General features: G+C 44.9%; 1 protein-coding gene across 4 annotated transcripts; it reads right to left on the reverse strand.

The window, feature by feature from the left end:
• Nucleotides 1–9,816: 9,816 nt before the first annotated feature.
• On the reverse strand, nucleotides 9,817–18,372 carry P2RY1 (purinergic receptor P2Y1). Of its 4 annotated transcripts, XM_081911283.1 has the most exons (4): nucleotides 17,898–18,369; nucleotides 12,454–13,540; nucleotides 11,782–11,828; nucleotides 11,559–11,678 (listed from the first exon to the last, which is right to left on the reverse strand). In XM_081911283.1, exons 2-3 carry the CDS (start codon nucleotides 13,481–13,483, stop codon nucleotides 11,785–11,787), a joined length of 1,074 nt encoding a protein of 357 aa, XP_081767409.1. In that variant the 5' UTR covers nucleotides 13,484–13,540; nucleotides 17,898–18,369; the 3' UTR covers nucleotides 11,559–11,678; nucleotides 11,782–11,784. The 4 variants fall into 4 exon arrangements, with proteins under 4 accessions (XP_081767406.1, XP_081767407.1, XP_081767409.1 ...); XM_081911280.1 differs by lacking the exon at nucleotides 11,782–11,828 and having other exon boundaries at nucleotides 9,817–11,678; nucleotides 17,898–18,372; XM_081911281.1 differs by lacking the exons at nucleotides 11,782–11,828; nucleotides 17,898–18,369 and adding an exon at nucleotides 14,972–15,105 and having other exon boundaries at nucleotides 9,817–11,678.
• Nucleotides 18,373–18,775: the final 403 nt, after the last annotated feature.

Genomic DNA, 18,775 nt, shown 5'->3' on the forward strand with positions numbered 1-18,775 from the left:
TCCACTCATTTATGGCTCTAGCTCCACCCACACAGGCTCCCCCCCAAAAAAAAATCCTCCCCAAATTAACCACCCAAAGGGCAAGATGGTAAGCAAGGGGCTTGCAGTCCCGTCTATAAACACAACTGGTACATAATTCTTCTGCGACAGCATTACGTGGCCAGTTCTCTCTCTCAGCCTGTGTGCGCGTTCCAAATGTTAAGCCTATTCAATGATGTGTGAATCACTGAATATAGAATAAGGCTGTGATCAGATGGTGGGTGGGTGGCTCTGCTTGTTCTCAAAACGTCAAGAGCCAATTTGCAACAGGATCTTATGAGGCATTGTGTGGCTATTGCAACTGAAAGCAATGAGCAAGGGCTGTCAATAACATCAGTAACCACTGATGGGTCACCGGCTTGCCTTGGAGAAATCTAGAGTTGCCAGTAAATAGCATCACGCGGGCAACAGGCCTTCGGATTCACGGACGACATATTGGGCAGTTGTATAATCTTACAAATGTACACAACCAGCAGCATGTAAATTGGAGGGCCCATCCAGAAGAATCTGGATTATGTTGCCTATTTGTGCATATGTAAAGCAACAGCTAAAGGGGCATGGGTGGCGCTGTGGGTTAAACACAGAGCCTAGGACTTGCTGATCAGAAGGTTGGCGGTTTGAATCCCCGCAATAGGGTGAGCTCCCGTTGTTTGGTCCCTGCTCCTGCCCACCTAGCAGTTCAAAAGCACATCAAGTGCAAGTAGATAAATAGGTACCACTCCAGCAGGAAGGTAAATGGCATTTCCGTGCGCTGCTCTGGTTCACCAGAAGCAACTTAGTCATGCTGGCCACATGACCCAGAAGCTGTCTGCAGACAAATGCTGGCTCCCTCAGGCTATAGAGCGAGATGAGTGCCCAACCCCAGAGTCGTCCCCGAGTGGACCTAACAGTCAGGGACACCTTTACCTTTACCTAAAGCTAAAGCTATTGGTGTGCAATGGGAACATAAGTTGTTGTTTTTCCATTTCTATTTTGCTTACCATTTGTTTGTACTGTATTGCACTTGTTCATTTATTTTTCCAAGGAATTCAGTGGGAAAGCCCAAACAGTCTCCTGCCACTTATAACATTGGTGTTTTCCATCCAATTGGGATAAAAACTGCAGGCATTCTATTCCTTAGAGCAGGGGTGCCCAAACTTTTTTCAAAGAGGGCCAGATTTGATGAAGTGTTGAGCTTTTTGTAGGATTGAAGTTGCTGAGCTTTTTTTAGGAGTTTACCACAGGACATATACTGCTACGGGGGTCAGATTAAATCGACCAGCGGGCCATATTAGGCCCCCGGAACAGACTTTTGACATGCCTGCCTTATGGAATCAGACATGTAAAATTTCAGACAGATAGGAGAAAAACTCCTCATTTTATAGGCAGTTTAAGATGCATGAAGTTTCCCACTGCAACCTTCAGTGGGAAACTAAGCAACATTTTCCTCCTCATTACTTATGTGTGTTTACAGGCATTCTAATACACACACAAACGAAGAACACCAAGTATGAACTATGTAGGATAATCAGTCTTTGCTTCCTGTAACTTTGCATCTTCCATCCCAATGGCACAAAATATTCAAATATGCAGGATATCAGACAAACCAGATTTCAGATTTACAGGACAAATGTTCCCCATTATATAGGAAATTAAAAGAATTGCATAGGCATAGCCAAACAGCTATCAACATTAAATGGAATTTTCCTGTCTGTCAATTTCACTGCTCTACCACTTTCTCCCAGTGACCTGTGTGTGAACTGTACATAGGTCTGTTTCCTTAAGGCAATGTCTCCGATGCAGAGCAGTTGCAAATGAATCATTTTCATTTTGCTTCTGTTTGCTAAAAATATATTTTAAAAATCCCATTTATTTTTATTATTGAAACAAATGGAGGAATGAAGCCTCAATTGTTTATTTTTTAAAAAAACAAACAAACATGAATGTACACCCCTTAGCAAAAAGAACAGGTGTTTGAAAGCAGGCTACTATTCACAGTAGTTTAATATGTTATTTACGATGGACAGGGACCCATATGAATATCATCTTCCTTGGGCTATAGTTTTTGCATAGTGATAGGAGAAAACCTTTCCCTCCAGAGTCTGTGTGAAGGGCAGCCATCATCAGCATTCATCATGGGAGGGAGGAAATGTGTGTAAACACCCCTAAGTTACGGTACTGTCTGAGCTCTACCAGCATGGCAAGTATAAAATGTTGGCTTCTATAGATAGCACTTTTACCCCCTTAAAGAAATAGGTCAGGTCAGCAGCAGCAGCCGCCCTTGAGTTAAATGACATAATTGATAGCCTTGCCGAGTGACTGATTCACTTGTCTGAAAAGAAGGGGTTTCAAATCAATACTGCTCGGAAGCTTCCCGATTCCTTCTATTTTAGCATCCACACCTTCTAAACTGGAACTTGCAAATATTCCTGATCTCGAGGCAAGTTGGTTGGTTGTAATAACATAGCAGCCAACACATCAGTGTACCATCACTTTATTTGATTTTTATTTTTTATTTTATTACTCTTGAAGTAGCTCAGTACAATACTAGTGACTTGTGGAGGCAGTGCAGTTCTACTGTCACTAAAAAGTTACAAGATGCTATCGGCATGCCTTATACAAAAACTGCATGCAACCAACACAGTGCTTTATACAAAAAAAAAAAAAAGGACAATCTGTTTTTTTCTCTTTATTCATGAGAGTTATGCACAGTTAGTTGTTGTTTCCCCCAAACGACTACTAGTTTCAATCCACAACAGAACCTGAGGAGCTTAAATATCAAGTAACACTGTCTCTGTAGGCAAATCAAACCAAATGGCACTGTTATCCACAAATAAATCTCGAGTTACTCAACAATATTACAGAATGGTAGAAAAATAAAACATTTTCACATATGCACTTGAAACACACTATAAAGTCCAAATTTGCAAAACATTTAGCACATAAATCACACTTCCCCCCCCCCTTCCTTCATATTTGTTTGAAATGGTGATGCTGATTTTTTTTAAAAAGATACACCCCGGACATTATATTTCATAACAGATACAGTCTGAGAAACTAAATGGTCACTGGTGATTAAAAACATACAGGCAGCGTTCCTATGAACTGGCTATGCCTGTGTACCAATCGCAAAGGAAACCATTTAAATATTTCTGGATTATGGTGAGGAAGTTAAATCTGAATATAACAAAGGGAAGAGCAATGAAATACTTCCAGCCAAGCCACTGTACTGCAGGTTGATGGCATTTTTGTGTCTTCCACACACCTTTTGTTTGGACAGCTAAATTGTGCTCTTTATTTATACATGGGAAACTCACCTCCCCCCAATGCTTTTACACATGAGGCAGCATGCTCTGGAGAATTGAGCAACTCTGTTTTTCAGTTTTATTGCTGCCTAACTGAACATCCCTGGGCAATTGAACTTCACTTTGGCTTCCTATCTCTACAGTAGACAAGATGATGCCATCTGGCTTAAAGGGACACGGATGTGTAACCTGTTTTGAGAACGCAAAGGGAGTCATATTGCTACAGCTCTTTTCCATATCTCCGAGGCTAAGGCAAACAAATGAGGTTTCATATACTTTGCTCACTGTGGAGTAAAAATGCCTGGATGCCAAGATACTGGAAAGCAGAATGTAGTCTGAGGAGGGGAGGCTATTGCTCTGCTATAAAGCTCCACTCAAGGCACTAATCTGAGAACAGACTATGTCTGAATTCAATTGCTTTTATTGGAAAACATGCAGTCCCTGCAGTTCCTTCAGTGTCTGAAGTGCTTTACAGTGATAACCTCTCTTTGTCCTTACCACAAGCCTGTGGGGTGGAATAGTAGGAGAAGGGAGGTTTCAGGCCACCCAGTGACTGGAGAGGGATTTGAATTCGGGTCGCATTCAGATTCAACAGTCTGCACATCGCACTATGGTCAGGCAGGGCAAAACACACTTCTCTATTCCCATTGGCACGGCTAACTATAATGCCAAGCTAAATATGACTAGGGTGTAATAAATCTCCTATGGAATCCTGCAGAATCTCAAAAGGGTAACAACATTCACTCCACACACACACACACAAAACAACCCACAGTTTTAATTAGAACAAGTACACATGTAATGTGGGGAGGCAAGAAGCCTTCTTCTCTCCACCATTTTTGTGGGTTTTCTGGAAAATTTTGAATATTTGCATTAGAATTTTTTTCATCCTCTAGAGCAGGGGTGGCCAACTCTGAAGAGACTGCGATCTACTCATGGAATTAAAAACTGGCCCCCCACTTTTGGGGGGTTCAGGTCAAAGTTGTTAAGCATTTTTTAGGGAGGAGGAAAGCCCCGTTTTTTAGGAGTTCAGGACAGAGTTGTTGAGCTTTTCTGAGGCGCGAGGAAAGCCCTGTTTTTTGGGAGGTGAAGGGCACTAAAATGTTGAGCATTTTTTAGGGGAGCCAAAGTTATTGAGCTTCTTTGGGGGGAGCCAGTGATCTACCAGTGATTTACCACAGATGTCCAGTGATCTACTGGTAGATCACGATCTACCTGTTGGACGTGCCTGCTCTAGAGCAAGGGTCATGGGCTTAAGGCCTACAAGCCCTTTGGCCTGCAAAACCATTTCAGCCAAGCCTCCCCCACCTGCCCTATAGCTGATGTCATATAGGAAGCCAGGTGTGGGGCAGAAAAAAAAACTTGGCTCAACCAAAATCCAAAAGGGTGTTTTCAGGCACTACCGATCAGTCTATCTGCCATGTTTGCAAAGCGCATTTCACTGGTGATGTCAGGTGATTGACAGGTGCGTGGCTCCGCCCACCTGCCAAACCTGGCCCGTGAGGTACAGAAGAGATACTCTCAGGCCCATTGTGCTAAAAACATTCTTAACCCCTACCCTAAAGAAGGATCTAATTTAGCAAACTTTTGCGTTTAGTAAATAAAGCTTAAAAGTTTGAATCTGCTCAGTCTGCCTAATATTAATCTGTAGTTGACGTTCATCTAAATGAACTTATGAAACAGGGCTCTTTTTTATCATGGAAAAATAAAGAGACTGCTCATCGCCCAAGAACAAACCCCCACCTTTAAGGGGGTATGTCAGCACCAACATTAAACCACAGGTAAGACTGAACAGGTTGCCTGTTCAACCAAGATGCTTAACTGGCTACAAATCTTCCAGGCAACGTTAAGAAATTGTGGTTCCTTACAAGAGCACTGCTCCTTAGCTACTCCTCAAAATCTGGTGAAAAAATATTCTCCCCACCTGAAAGAAATAATGCAGGTTAATCTAAGGGTCAACCTTCACATGACAGGTGTTGGTTTTTTTCCTGTCAAACTGTTCCCTAATCCAGATTTCTTTTGCGCTTTGTGGACAATATTCAAAGAGTTAAAATAAATCTCTGAAATTAACTACCTTTGATGTTGTGGTGCTCCTGCGGTAGCAAAAAGTGAGGCTTTTCCATATTCATGGAATAAATCCAAACGCTCGTTTCATCTACCAGTTGAAAACCAAGCACATCCAGGAAATCTGCAAACACTGAGGCTCTCACCCTGTACTTTCCGTCTAGCTTTGCATTCCAACTAATTACATTTTAAATGCAAAAAAGGCACATGAGTTTCAGACTGTTGAACTTTCTCAAGTAATCACCAGTTCATCCTCAGTACTTGAATTTCTCATAAATGTATAAATTTGTTTCTCATATTCTCCAAGCAGCATGGAAGCATAGCAAGTATTCCACGGGGCTCTGTGGGATAGACTTTTATATAAGTCACAATTGTCCACTTCTCCCTTTCAGAATATTTATACCTCTTGACTTCTAAGGGTTGCCTCGAGTATTTTCTATTTTGGAAATAATGCACAACAGAAAAGGTGCTTCTCAAAGACAGTCTTGCAAAATCAAGGCTTTCAGTCAGAGGTATATATCTACACCAAAAACATTCCCCGAAGAAGAGTTTGGATTTAGATTTGATATCCCACTTTATCAGTACCCTAAGGAGTCTCAAAACGGCAAACATTCTCCTTTCCCTTTCTCCCCCACAACAAACACTCTGTGAGGTGAGTGAGGCTGGGAGACTTCAGAGAAGTGTGACTAGCCCGACAGCTGCATGTGGAGGAGCGGGGAAGCGAACCTGGTTCACCAGATTATGAGACTACCACTCTTAACCACTGCACCACACTGGCTTGGGAACTGTCGTTTGGTTAGCTGAGAAGTTGCAGTTGGAGATCCCAACTCCGCTTCACAAAACCGAAGTTCTCAGGGTTCCCTTGAGGGAGGCAATGATGATTCAGTGAGCATAGACCTTCCTCACGCATTCAAGAAGGGAGATAGTCATCAAGGGGGTGAAGGGGGAGCAGGCATGCTCTAGTCCAGTGTTTCCCAACCTTGTGCCTCCAGATGTTTTTGAACTACAACTCCCATCATCCCTGACTAGCAAGACCAGTGGCAAGGGATGATGGGAATTGTAGTCCAAAAACAGCTGGAGGCACAAGGTTGGGAAACACTGCTCTAGTCTCACCCCAAATGTCCCCTTATGGGCTGGGTACACCTGCTGCCTTGCCCACAACATTCCTATGCTGAGCAGGAATGACTGGAGGGTGCTGCTCCTTAGAAGCTGTTTGAAGCTGGGAACTTTGATAATGCAGGGAGGTGTCTCCAGCCAAATGCACAATAGACAGCCCTTTCGGATTTCGCTGTTCAATGCAGGAACGTTGGGCTGGGCAGGCAGGGAAGACACAAAGTGGGTAAACACACGATTGTCCTCTCCTGCAACACACTTCATGCTTACCCGCACATGGTCTTCTGAATGAAAGGACAGAGCTTAAGTCTGTAGTGCAGGTAAGTCCTCAAAAGCCAGGAAAATAAAAATGCTCCTTTCCTCATGTGGCCAGCACAGGTAGGGAACCTATGATTCTGCAGACAGTGTTGGACTCAAGCTCGCCCCAATGACATAACCAAGGTGTAGGGATGATGGGGCTAGGAGTCCAGCAACATCTGAAGGCCTACAGATCCCCCCTTGCTCTAAAGGATGTTTTGGGGTGAATAGAAAGAGGGGGTCTCCATTGCATACCTGTAGGTAGAGGTTAGGGAAGAAGAAGAAGAAGAAGAAGAAGAAGAAGAAGAAGAAGAAGAAGAAGAAGAAGAAGAAGAAGAGGAAGAAGAAGAAGAAGAAGAAGAAGAAGAAGAAGAAGAAGAAGAAGAAGAAGAAGAAGAAGAAGAAGAAGAAGAAGAAGAAGAAGAGGTATTCATCAAGGCACATTTCAAGCTTCAGTAACATTGGCCATGTACTGAGCCTCACAGCCCAGCAGAGGCCCCACAGCCTCCATATCTTGCCACTTCCTTTCACCACAATAGCTTCCTGTTTGCCTGCTCTGTGCGGTAGAGGCTGCCCCGCCAAGATCACTCTGCATTCAGCAAGCTCCCATCTGCTTACATCATTACCTGCAGCATATCTAGGGGGGTAGCATTGACTGCTGCCTCCTCCTCCTCCTTAGTCTGTGTTGCCTTACTTGGAAGGACTCCGCAAGGGAAATGGGGCAAAAGCTGGAACTAGTTGGCTCTCCCTCTGCCTATCATTGGCTGTGGCGCTACCCGCTGTTTGCTCTGACGCCACCTACTGTTGGCCTCCCTACTGTCCACCCTACCAGTCCCCTGTGAGCACCAACCTCCACTGCCTCTGAGTGAATAAACAGCAACAGCAGATTAGTGGAAAGGAGCAGTTGCTGCTGCTTCCTGCTGGTCAGCAGCATTCACTGGGAAAAGGCAAGCTAATGCTGGGTGACCGCAACTGACGGTAAGCTTATGTTAGGCATGACAACCAGATAGCTCAGTTGGTAGAGCATGAGATTCTTAATTTCAGGGTTGTGGGTTTGAGCCCCACATTAGGCCAAAATATACCTGCATTGCATTGCAGGGGACAGGATGACCCTCTTGGTTCTTTCCAGTTCTCCAAGTCTATGACCTTTCAAAGCAGTAATAACAGAAAGGATTAATAACTAACAGGTACTTTACACATCATTTGATATCCCAGGAGAACCATTTGGGGTTGAGGTATCAGAGCCCCACATTGGTTGCATCTCTCCACAGCTGTCCATTTCACTTTGGGGTCTTGAGGGAGTCTCTGTCCCTCAACCCAAATTACCTTGAAAGACAGTTGGGGAGAGAAGCGAGGTCAGGATCATAAAGCACTTCGTGAAGTCAGAAAGAACTGCAGGAGGAATAAATAATCAAAATAAAATATTGGGCATCTGATTGCCTGGGCATCTAATAAAGTATCACTGGCACCTGGATCCTGAAATTGTTTTATGACAATGTTATAATGTTATATGGGAGAATATGAAGTCTTAATTCTGACCTTTTTTGTAGCATCTCCCAGTAGGATCTTAGGATCTGCCTGACTGGTGCTCAGAAGGGATGTTGATTTGTTTTTTTAATGACCTCCATGGTTTCAGAAGCTCTTTCTGAAACTCAGTGGGATTTCAGAAACCAACTTCTAATATGGCACAGATGAGAGGGGCTATTGAAAAAGAAGGTTAAAAAAACCCTCTCCTATGTATGCAGATATTTCTAGACAGGTGTGGCATATTGTATTTCCAGAGACCTGTATCTTGACCTTCAGAATAGGCCATGCCATCAAGATGCAGTTGATCCTCTGGGGTTGCAGCTCTTCAGGACAGCAGCCCCAACTGAGAGACCATCATGTTCAGCATGAGACTGCTGGACGTGAGAATTTCCCAGGATGTACCTACACAGATGGTGGCATTGGTCTTGATAGCTTAAATTTGATAGGGGGACCCAGATTCATCTTTGTCACCCAAAACAGATGATTGGTGCTTTTAGAGGATGGCAGGCTTCAACGATCCTGCAAGTATCCATGCAGGTCTTGTGACTCATGAAGGACTTGGTCTAAAAGAAGATCCACAAAGGGAAACCTGCTTCCACATGAGAGTCTCTCTTGCTGGATCGGGGCTCTAATGTATAAATAGAGAAACACTGTGATTTAATACTAGGGTGCTGCACGCAAACACACAAAGATTTTGCAGGATTTTTTTTGGGGGGGAGGATTAGCAGATTATAAGAATGTTACACCCCAACATCCATTGACTAATTGTACGGAGCACGACAATGAACAGAAAACAGAAGTACGTGAAAGATAGCTGAATGTAAAAATGTAGCAAAAGAAAGTCATTCAAAAGAGTAAAAAATCCATTTCCACCATTGTACCCTTAATTCAATTGCTGTGCCCAGCAAGGCATGCCTCAGTTCAATTTGGTTTAAGGGAATTGTTTAATGTTACATGTTTCTTGGTGATGCAGGGAAAGGTTTTCCATGTTTCCTGACACTCTCCCCGAACCTTAATCTAAACAGCTAATCACAAGAGGTTAATTAATTAAAAAGAAGACTGCCACTTATTTACCAAGCTTCTAAATTTTCTTGGCTTTTTACATTTTATTCAGATTGCTTGTTAAGCTAGAGCTTGACATGCATACGTGTCAACATTTGAACAGAAGCCTTGCACAATTCTGATTTATAGGTTCTTATAAAACAAGATGAGAGAGGTTGCAATGGAAGCCTATGCATATTTACTTAGCAGTAAGCCTCATTGGGTCCAAGGGAGCTTACTCCCAAGTAATTGAGCTCAGCACCACAGCCTTAATGATGCATCTCATTATCCCTTCACTCAACAATGCCCAATTCAGAGTTTCAGTGTAGAATCAAGGAGCATTGTGAACGCACGAGAGAGCTCTTTGCTTGCCATTGCCTTCCTCGAGAAATAAGTTAAATAAACAGATTTTGCAGGTTCAGTAGATTTTGCATTTATGAATTTAAGCTGATTTGTAACTCTGCCATTATTCAGAGCAATTCCCTTTCTGCTCATCCTCAGCCTTTGGAAATTAATAAGCAAGATGTAAATAGTTTATTTTTACCTCTCCTGTAAACCACAGTCTTTTTGGAAGGATTTGTTCAAGCCATTTATGAGATTACGTATCCTCTTTATTTTATACAGAAAGAATTTTGTAATAATTCAAAGCACTGCTTGCTGCAGCAGAACATTTTTTCCAGATACATTTTGGTAGATTAAATGAAGTAAATAAGGCTCTCTTTTTTTCAATCCAAACTGTTTTGTGTTTTGAATCTATCGGGGACTGGGATTCCTGCATCAGTTGGCAGCTTGCATGATACATTGTTTTTGGCCTATTTCAGGTCATCTTCCCCACTACCTTTCTCTTAGCCATAGCACTCCTTTCTAGTGCACGGTTATCGCAGCCTGTTTCTGAATGCTTGAAAAGAGCTGTAGAGAACAGTATTTCCCTAAAAACCCAAGTAAGCTGGAAATGGAGAATTCAAAAAGATTGTGTTGGGCAAGGGGTAGAGCATGCAGAAGATTCTGTGTTCAATCCCCAGTATTTCCAAGAAGGATTGGATCTTGCCTGAAATCCTAGAGAGCCACAGCTGAGCAGTGTTGACAACACTGAGCTTGATGAAACCTTGGCCAAACTCTGCTTCCTAAGTTCCTAAATCCAAATGTCATGTCCACATGTGGAATTCTTTTGGGTGGGGTAGTGATGAAGCCATCTCAGATCACTGTCAGGCATTGGGAAAAGGTAGGGAAGGCCATCATTCAGGCCTTTCTGAATCTGATGTAAATCTTTTATACATTTAGATGAGGCACTCCTCTCCCCGTCCCCCGCCCGTGAAAATTAATGACAGTTTCTTTTTCTTTTTCCTAAGAAGAAGAAAAGAGCATTAAATGCCAGGAAAACTGCTATTGTCATGCAAAGTGCTGTATGTTAAAAAGGGAGAAATCCAAATTAGGGCTAAAAATAAATCAAATGCAATTCTTCATGTTGACAAAAATACAGGTACTGCCAACTAGATAGGTTAAATTATTGGAGGATTTGCACCAACCCCAAAACCTAACAGTGTTCTGATGTGCCCATTAGATGTGTACTAAACTGCTGAGAAGGAGCTGCAAGTTCTGTGTAACCTTGGGGCTGTTGGTACTGTACATCTACTATGTTTATAGATTTGTTAACCTTTCAGGGAACATGACAGCACTAATTCTTACAATCTAATCTCTCTCTCTGTCAGACTTCTAATTATTATTGAGGTGGGGCATCACATTTTCAGTAATCATCTCCTCTATGTACAGAAGAACCCTCCCTATATGGTAACAGGGAAGATCTATTCAAAGAAGGTTCAAGCCCATGGTCAAACCATCTCAGAAGCCTGCATGAGAGAAGCCCAGCCTGTGCCAAGCTTGCTGTCACATCCAACATCACACAAAGGAGCTAGGTCTCCAGTGCATTTGGGGCTGTACGGTTTCCCCCATGTTTTCCAACACATGATGAAAACTTGAACCCTGCATATGGTGATGGGTGAACGCTACCAGATTGTCCTAGTTTGGGAGCCACCATGCCCAGCAGTTTCCCACGAACGCGCCGTGACCAGATGGTCCTCTGCACGAGCCCAGATTCGAGAGTGGGGGAAAAACACACGATTGGCTCCGCTAGACCAACTTGCTAGTATCGCAAAGAAATAATTGCCAACAGACCATTACTAACCCGTGGCCTTTCTCGCATTGTGCTTTCGGCAGTGCTTAAGAGAGCAGTCCAGGAACACATGTCTACATCCAGAACTCCTGCGATGAGGAAGATAATCGGGACATGCAGGAAGGGAGGAGGAGGAGGAGGACCTGAAGTCAATACCAAACAACAAATTCAAGTCATCTAATATGTTCCAATCTTACTTAATTATTAAACAAAATTCAACTTTAATAAAATAAGCACCAGGCTTACTTCTCATCGATCAGCTGTGTAGAACACCGTCAGCCTCCTTGGTATCTCTGCAAATCAAAGGGCTTTTTTTGTCGTTGATGTTTTCAATAAAAAGACCTACATTCAGGGAGGGGGTCTGCAATATCCCTGACTGGGACTGGTCCCCTACAGACACTGCCCTTTCCAGAACCACAGCAAGGCAGAAACAGGCAAGGGAACTGGAAGCTATAGAATAGACTAGAGCCTTAAAGAAATACTGTATTCACTTTCCACGGGCATTCCTCATACTCTTAAGTCAAGGAGACGCCTTTTCTGAGGGTTTGCACTGCATTTGTTGTGTGTACCAGACTATAAGATACATTATTCTTTCAGAATTAAAAGGGTAAGAATGGAAACCTCCCATACTGTTTTCCATTTAATTTTTTAAAGAATTTGACACTTACTTTCCCCACGTTTTTCCTAGCTTCAAACGGCATGTTTTTCAAACAAAACGAAACAAAATAAATTGTCCGCTTGTTAAGTTTTCTTGAAAATTAGAATTTAGATTCTTACATGGGTTAAAAATGAAGGGTGGGGATAAGGGAAAGGGGGATGAGAGTGCTTGCTTGCAAAAGGAAAATTAAACTGTTATTCACAAGCTTGTGTCTCCATTCTGTTTACACTCGGATAAAATGCTGAGAGTCATATCCTCACTTTTTGACTGCACGTTGAGTTCACTCCTTCTTGAAGCTTTCCTGGTTGCTCTCGACAGCCGTCTTCGGAACGTGTCTCCAGCCAAGAAATACAGAATAGGATCCACGCAGCTGTTGAGGCTCGCCAGCCCCCGAGTCACTTGGTAAGTGGCATAAACCCTGTCGTTAAAGGCACACATTTCTGGAGTCTGGAAATCCAGCCTGGCTCGTAGATTCAAGTTTTTCATCACGTGAAAGGGGAGATAAGACACAGCAAATACCGCCAACACTATAATAACCAGGTAAATCGATTTCCTCCTGAGCGGGGAATTGTCTAAATCTTTGTAAATCAGTGCTTTCACAATTAATCCGTAGCAACCCAGGATCAGTATGAATGGGATGCAAAACAAGAAGACCGTGGTGCACATGCTGTAAATGAAGTAGCTTCGTAGGTAGTCGTCTACCGTCGTGTCGTAGCAAGCCATGGTTTTGACTTTCCTTTCCCCAGTTCCAGAGTAGAAGAAGATGGGGGAAATCCCAGTGACCACAACCCCCCAAACCAAGGTGCTGATGTACACGGCGTTCTTTTTTTTCAGCCGCCCCAGCGATTTCAAGGGGTAGACCACACCTGTGTACCTGTGCACACTGATGCAAGTGAGGAACAAGATGCTTCCATACAGGTTGACATGGAAGATGAACCTCTGCAGCTTGCACATGAAGTTCCCAAAGATCCAATCGGTTTGATTGAAGTAATAGAAGATCAGTGCAGGAAGAGTCAGGACATACAAGAAGTCAGCCAGCGCCAGGTTGAACATGTAAACTGAGATGCCACTCCAAGGCCTCATGTGGAAGATAAACATCCAGATCGCCACGCTGTTGCCCAGGAATCCAGTGATGAAGACTATGATGTAGACAGCAGGCAGGTAATAGAACTGAAAACCAGTTTTGGTCAGCAAGCACTTGCTGGTGACATTGTTCGACGTCCATCCGCTGCTAGCCAGCGAGTGGTTTTCAGTCCCGTTCAGAACAGCGGTCAGGAGGACTTCAGTCATGGTTTCTCCAGCAAAGTCACATAGATGGATCTAGAGGCCTGGTATCAGCAAGCGTCTCTGGAGGAAAACAAAGAAAGTATCTAAGCTGCAGCACTAAGAACACCAAAAGGCAGGAAAAGATCCAGCCTCCTCTTCATGAGTCTGTTCAGACAATCATATCTTGGCTTATTAAGCTGAGATATTTATAAGCCTTTTGCTCACACAAGAAGCACCACATCTCCTCCCTTTTCGCAAGCCACGGTTAAATCAGGAAGCTTCTAAAACCACACTTTTCCTGTTCATCTGAACCAGGGACCTACAACTTCAGAACAAGCCCAGATATTAAACCAGAGAAGTCCTCACGGTGCCCTCCATCAGCCTGGGGCTGATGGAAGTTGTAGTCCAAAACATCGACACTATCTGGCTAACTCAACTTCAAGCCATGATTTCATATCCTGGCCTGTTCTGAAGCCATCAACCATAGTTTTGGTTCAGACAAAACAAGAAACTATGGTTAAGTAGAGACTTCCTGGTTTAATTGTGGCTGGTGGCGAAGGGAGGAGCCAAAAAGTGGAGGGCATGGGCAAAAGACTTGTGTATATCTTGACTCAAGAAACCAAAAAATGAATGTCCATCGTGCAGTTTTCACTTACCACAGATCCATGCGAAGGGGGTTAAACTGTAAACCTTCTGTGAGTTGACTCTTTTGGCGTGCTGACAGTTCTTGTGAATTTGCCCAAGTGTTAGCTAGTTGCTATTCCGAGGGCTGTGCGAACAGGCCCTGGCATACCATAATTCCAGAACGGGGGGGGGGGGCACAGAGCTGCTATGCTAGCTGTCCGGCAGGTGGCCTGCTGTTGTTTATTGCTGGCTGTCTCACCGTTTCCCCTCCCAGTAAGCACCAGTGACCCAAAAACGGCCTGGAAGCTGGTGTAGCAGTTCTACCCTACCCCAGCAAGTTCCCCGCTTCTGCCTTAAAAAACATTGTTGAGCTTCTTTCCTCAGCTTTCTCTGCTATTTCCCTTCCTCTCATTGACAGCCACCTTATACTGACTCAGAGCACTGTGCCACCCAGCTCTCCATGGCTTCAGCAAAGAACCTTTCCCAACCCCAGTTGAGGATGTTGAGGATTGAACTTGGATCTTTTGCATGCAAAGCAGATGTTCTAGCACTGAGCTACGGCCCTTTCCCTCAATGCCACATTTTAATTTGTTTCTAAGACGTCTCACCTGCCCTTCACCATAAGGTGCCATAAAGAATATGCAATTATAAAAAAAACACACAAATGCAACCACTGCAATTGAAAAACACATACAGCAGTTCCAAATTGAACAGAGCAGTATGAATTCAGTGCAAAGCAAAGCAAAATTTAGCAGAGGCATTATTTACTTGCTAGCTATCCAAGACAGCAGTATATCACGCTTCCCCCCCCCCTCTGTCAAAGCAGCTTGCGTTTCCAACTGGTATCCCACGCACCAGGTAGGAAGATGGAGAAGTGCTGAGGTTCACCTGCAAATTCAGCCAACAAGAGCTATGGTGGTTTCAACCATCTCCAGGGAGCCAGGCTGATTTTCTTCCTCAGCTAGCTCTTCTTGCACTGTGGATACTTCACTTCCCAGTCTGGTTTGCCGTCAACAAAGAGCCAAAACCAGGAAGTGATAGCAAAGACCAAATGGGGGTCGGAACAGAAATGACAGAATCAAGAGAATATGTTCCAAGTCTAGTCAAGCAATCCTGACCCAACAGAAAATAGTTGGGGGGGGGGCACAGCCTCTACTGAAGCTTATGAATCAGGACTGCACCAGTGATACTGGCTAATATTGGGTTGCTGTTTGTTCTGGTGACTCTCCCCCCCCCCCATAAAATGAATTAGACTGCAATCCTAACCCCACTTATCTGAGCGTAAGCACCATTGAATTTAATAGGACTTATTTGGTAGCAGGCATGGTTAGGATTGTGCTGTCAGTAGAATCACAAAATGAATGTGAGGCCAGTCAAACGAGGCACTTTCAGAAATGCAGTTACCTTTGTTGGGGGGGTTCCTCTTCTATTTTTTTATTATTTAATATTATTATTTTTATTATTTATAACCCATCTTTCCTGCAAGGAGACCGGGGTGCCACAAATGGCCCCTGGTTTATCATCACAACAACCCCGTAAGTCAAGATGGTGACTGACCCAAACGAAGTTCATGGCTGAGTGGAATTTGAGCACTTTTCCTCCTAGGACCTAGTCCAGGACTCTAACCATTACAGGAGCTGCAGCTAAAATTAGTATGTGAACAGTTTTCTTTGCCTACATTTTAAGCGGGGGAACCAAGAAACAATGTAAGGAAAGTATATGATGTTGAGTTGCCAAATCTTTAAAATATTTACAACAAAAATATTTTCCAAATAAAGCTTGGTGGGGGTGGGGGAGGAACACCAAACATTTTGAGATATTTATTTATATAACACATAACATTAGCACAGCACACTTTTTGTTGTTGTTTACTGAAATTAAGTCAAATAAACAGATCCTTAAATGATGTAGGGCACTAGAGAATTTCTGGATACTGGGTCGTAGGGAAGGAGGGGAAATCCAGAAAACCTTCACACACAGTTTTCAGTTTCAAGGTTTTCTAGATTTTCCCATCCAGTGAATTCTCAGAATTTTGCAGAAGCTCCACATCACTGGAATTCAAAGACGACAGGAAGGAAAAGAGGGAGAGGGGCCAGGAGACAAAAGGACATAAAGAATAATGTAAGCTAGGTTCACCAACCTGCTGCCCTCTGGATGTTGTCAGACTACAACTCCCTTTAGCTCCAGCCAACAAGTGCTGGCTGCGGATGATGGTAGTTGTAGTGTCTGGAGGGCAGCAGGTTAGCAAAGGCTGATCTAGAGAGAATGGAAGATCAGAAAGTAAATTTTACAAATTGAAAGCACAGCATCCTTTGAAACCCGCACATTTCCTAATTTTGCAATGCAGTTCTCCAACCAAACAGTATGTACAAAAGTGCATACGTTAGGGAGGTCTGTGCATTAAAATGCACTTATTCGTGAAAACAGCATACAGAAATGCATTGCATTAGGGGAAGTTGCTTGCAGCAACTCAAAACTACACACAATATCGTGTTTATTAGGAGATGTCTGAACTAAAATGCTGATTAATTTTTATGAGGATATGTGTGTGTGTGTGTGTGTGTGTGTGTGTGTGTGACGAATTCACAGATTATTGTGGAAATGTGGAGAGCTGAATTTGAGGCTAGAAAAATGAGAAACCAAGAAGGCTGAAATGGCCAGATTCATCTATCTCTACCCTTCAGATATTGTTGGGTTTCAGGTTACGTCAACCCCAGATAGCAGATTCAATAGTCAGTGATGGGAGCTGTGGTCCCACAACATCTGGAGAGGTGAGCCACAGGTTCCACATCCCCTGTTATAAGGGGACCATGAGAAGGAGACTGTGCTGGGTACCTAAGCCCAAGGTGCAGACGCTGTGAGTGAAGTTTCCTCGCACAATTCCTGTAGTCTTCCTGTAGGCTTTCGGCTGCTATGGAATGTTGTATTTGTATCTGCTGTGAGCCCATTTACAGCGCAGCAATGACAGAAAGGGGGCATGTGAACAATGCGGACTAGCCTCTTTCCTAGGACGCCTGCTGCCCTTTGCCTGCCTGCTCCACCAGCTCTTATTATTCCTGCGTGCCTAAAGGGCGGCAGACTCGCTTCCCTTTCTCACCACCCAAAACGCGCGCGAACGCGGAAGTCCGCGCCTGACTTCGTTCCCAGATCAGCGGGAGCAAGTGCAGAATGCTCCAAAGGCCAGACACCCCTTGGGCATGCACAGAGCGCCTCTCCTTCCCCACTCCAGAGCCAACACACCGTCCCCACGACCCTTTTCCCCACGCTCCCTGACTGCGCTCCCATGCGCTCGTTTGGACAGCCCGGTTCTGCGTCCAGCCATCGACATTTTGACTCCTGAGTCAAAAGCTGCTGGGAAATGGATGGGTGGGGGTCTTCTAGAACTAGGACGCCACCCCTTAAAAAAAAACCCCACCACCACGCCTTCTCCACAACCTAGGTATTTTTTGCTCCATTGGGAAAGCAGTCCCTAGTTGGCGCTTTCTTAATGAGATTTGCCATTCTCCCTTCGCTTGCATTGTCCGGAAAGGAGAGCCTTTGGGAGAAATAGCCCCTTTTTCCTGGGGGAAGACGAGGAAATTCCCGCACCCGCCCCCCAACTTTGACATCTCCGGCACTTTTAAAAAGAAACCGCTCTAAGGAGAGGGCGCTGATCACGAGGGCAGAGAGAGAAACCCATATCTATGAATGTAGATAGTTTTTAAAAAGCGATCGGGATATATATATATGGCGTGGAACTATTCCCAAGCAAAAAAGGCGACGGTTGCAGCCGTCTGTCGCTCGCAGGCACGAAACTTTCCCAGGCGACCCTTACCTTCTCCGGGGAGATCTAGCTGGCCCCGCTGCGCCCTGGTGCCGCCGCCGCTTCCTTCTTCATGGCGCGGTCGCCTCCGGGCAGCCCCCCGAGCGAAGCGGGCGAAGGGGACGGAGCGGGCAGCGCGCAGCGTGTGCGCCCATCAGAGCGCGGTGGCGGCGTCGGGCGCTCCGCTTCGCGATCGCCGCCACATTCCCGCACACGCACAGCCGGGGCAAAGTGCGCGCTGCTGGCTGGCGAGGGAGCCGAGGAGGCGGGAGCACTGGCGGCAGCAGCGGCGGAGAAGCAGCCTCCCCGAGGAAGCGTCGCAGGCGGGAGAGGCTCCCCGGCTCCCGCCCCCCGAAGCCCTGCCCAGCGCCGCTCGCTTCCTCGCCGAAGCCGCGCGCTCCCAGGAGGGAGGGAAGCGAGAGGCGGAGCTGCGCCTTCCGCGCGCCCTTTCCTGCGCAGCTTGGTGGGTGCCCTTAACAGGAGAAGTGGTCTGTGCGTGTGGCTGTCAAGGACTCCCCCTCCCCCTTTAAAGTGATGCTGCTGAGCCCCAGCCCTCTGGGCATGTGCGGAGTGCTCTCTTTTGGAGCCGATTGGGACCAAACGGCACGGGGCGCGGTCCGCGCTTTACAGCGTGCTTAAAAAGTGGCCACTTTCGTTCGAAGATTGTTCGTTCGAAGATTGACCAAGAATGTGTTGCCCGTTTGGATCAAGTTCAATGTCTTGATTACAAGTTCTTCCAATGACTAGCTTGGGTTGAGAGTTGGAGGAAAGAAAGTGCCAAACGGTGCTGGTCTCTGACCTGTTCGATGGGGTGGCCCTGTCCACTTCGCTGCATCCTGATATAATGACTGCTGCCAGGTGACAGTTGATGGAAGGAGGTCCCTGGCTTT

Source organism: Podarcis melisellensis (assembly GCF_964234715.1).
Source record: "Podarcis melisellensis genome assembly, chromosome: 5".
NCBI classification, from domain to species: Eukaryota; Metazoa; Chordata; class Lepidosauria; order Squamata; family Lacertidae; genus Podarcis; species Podarcis melisellensis.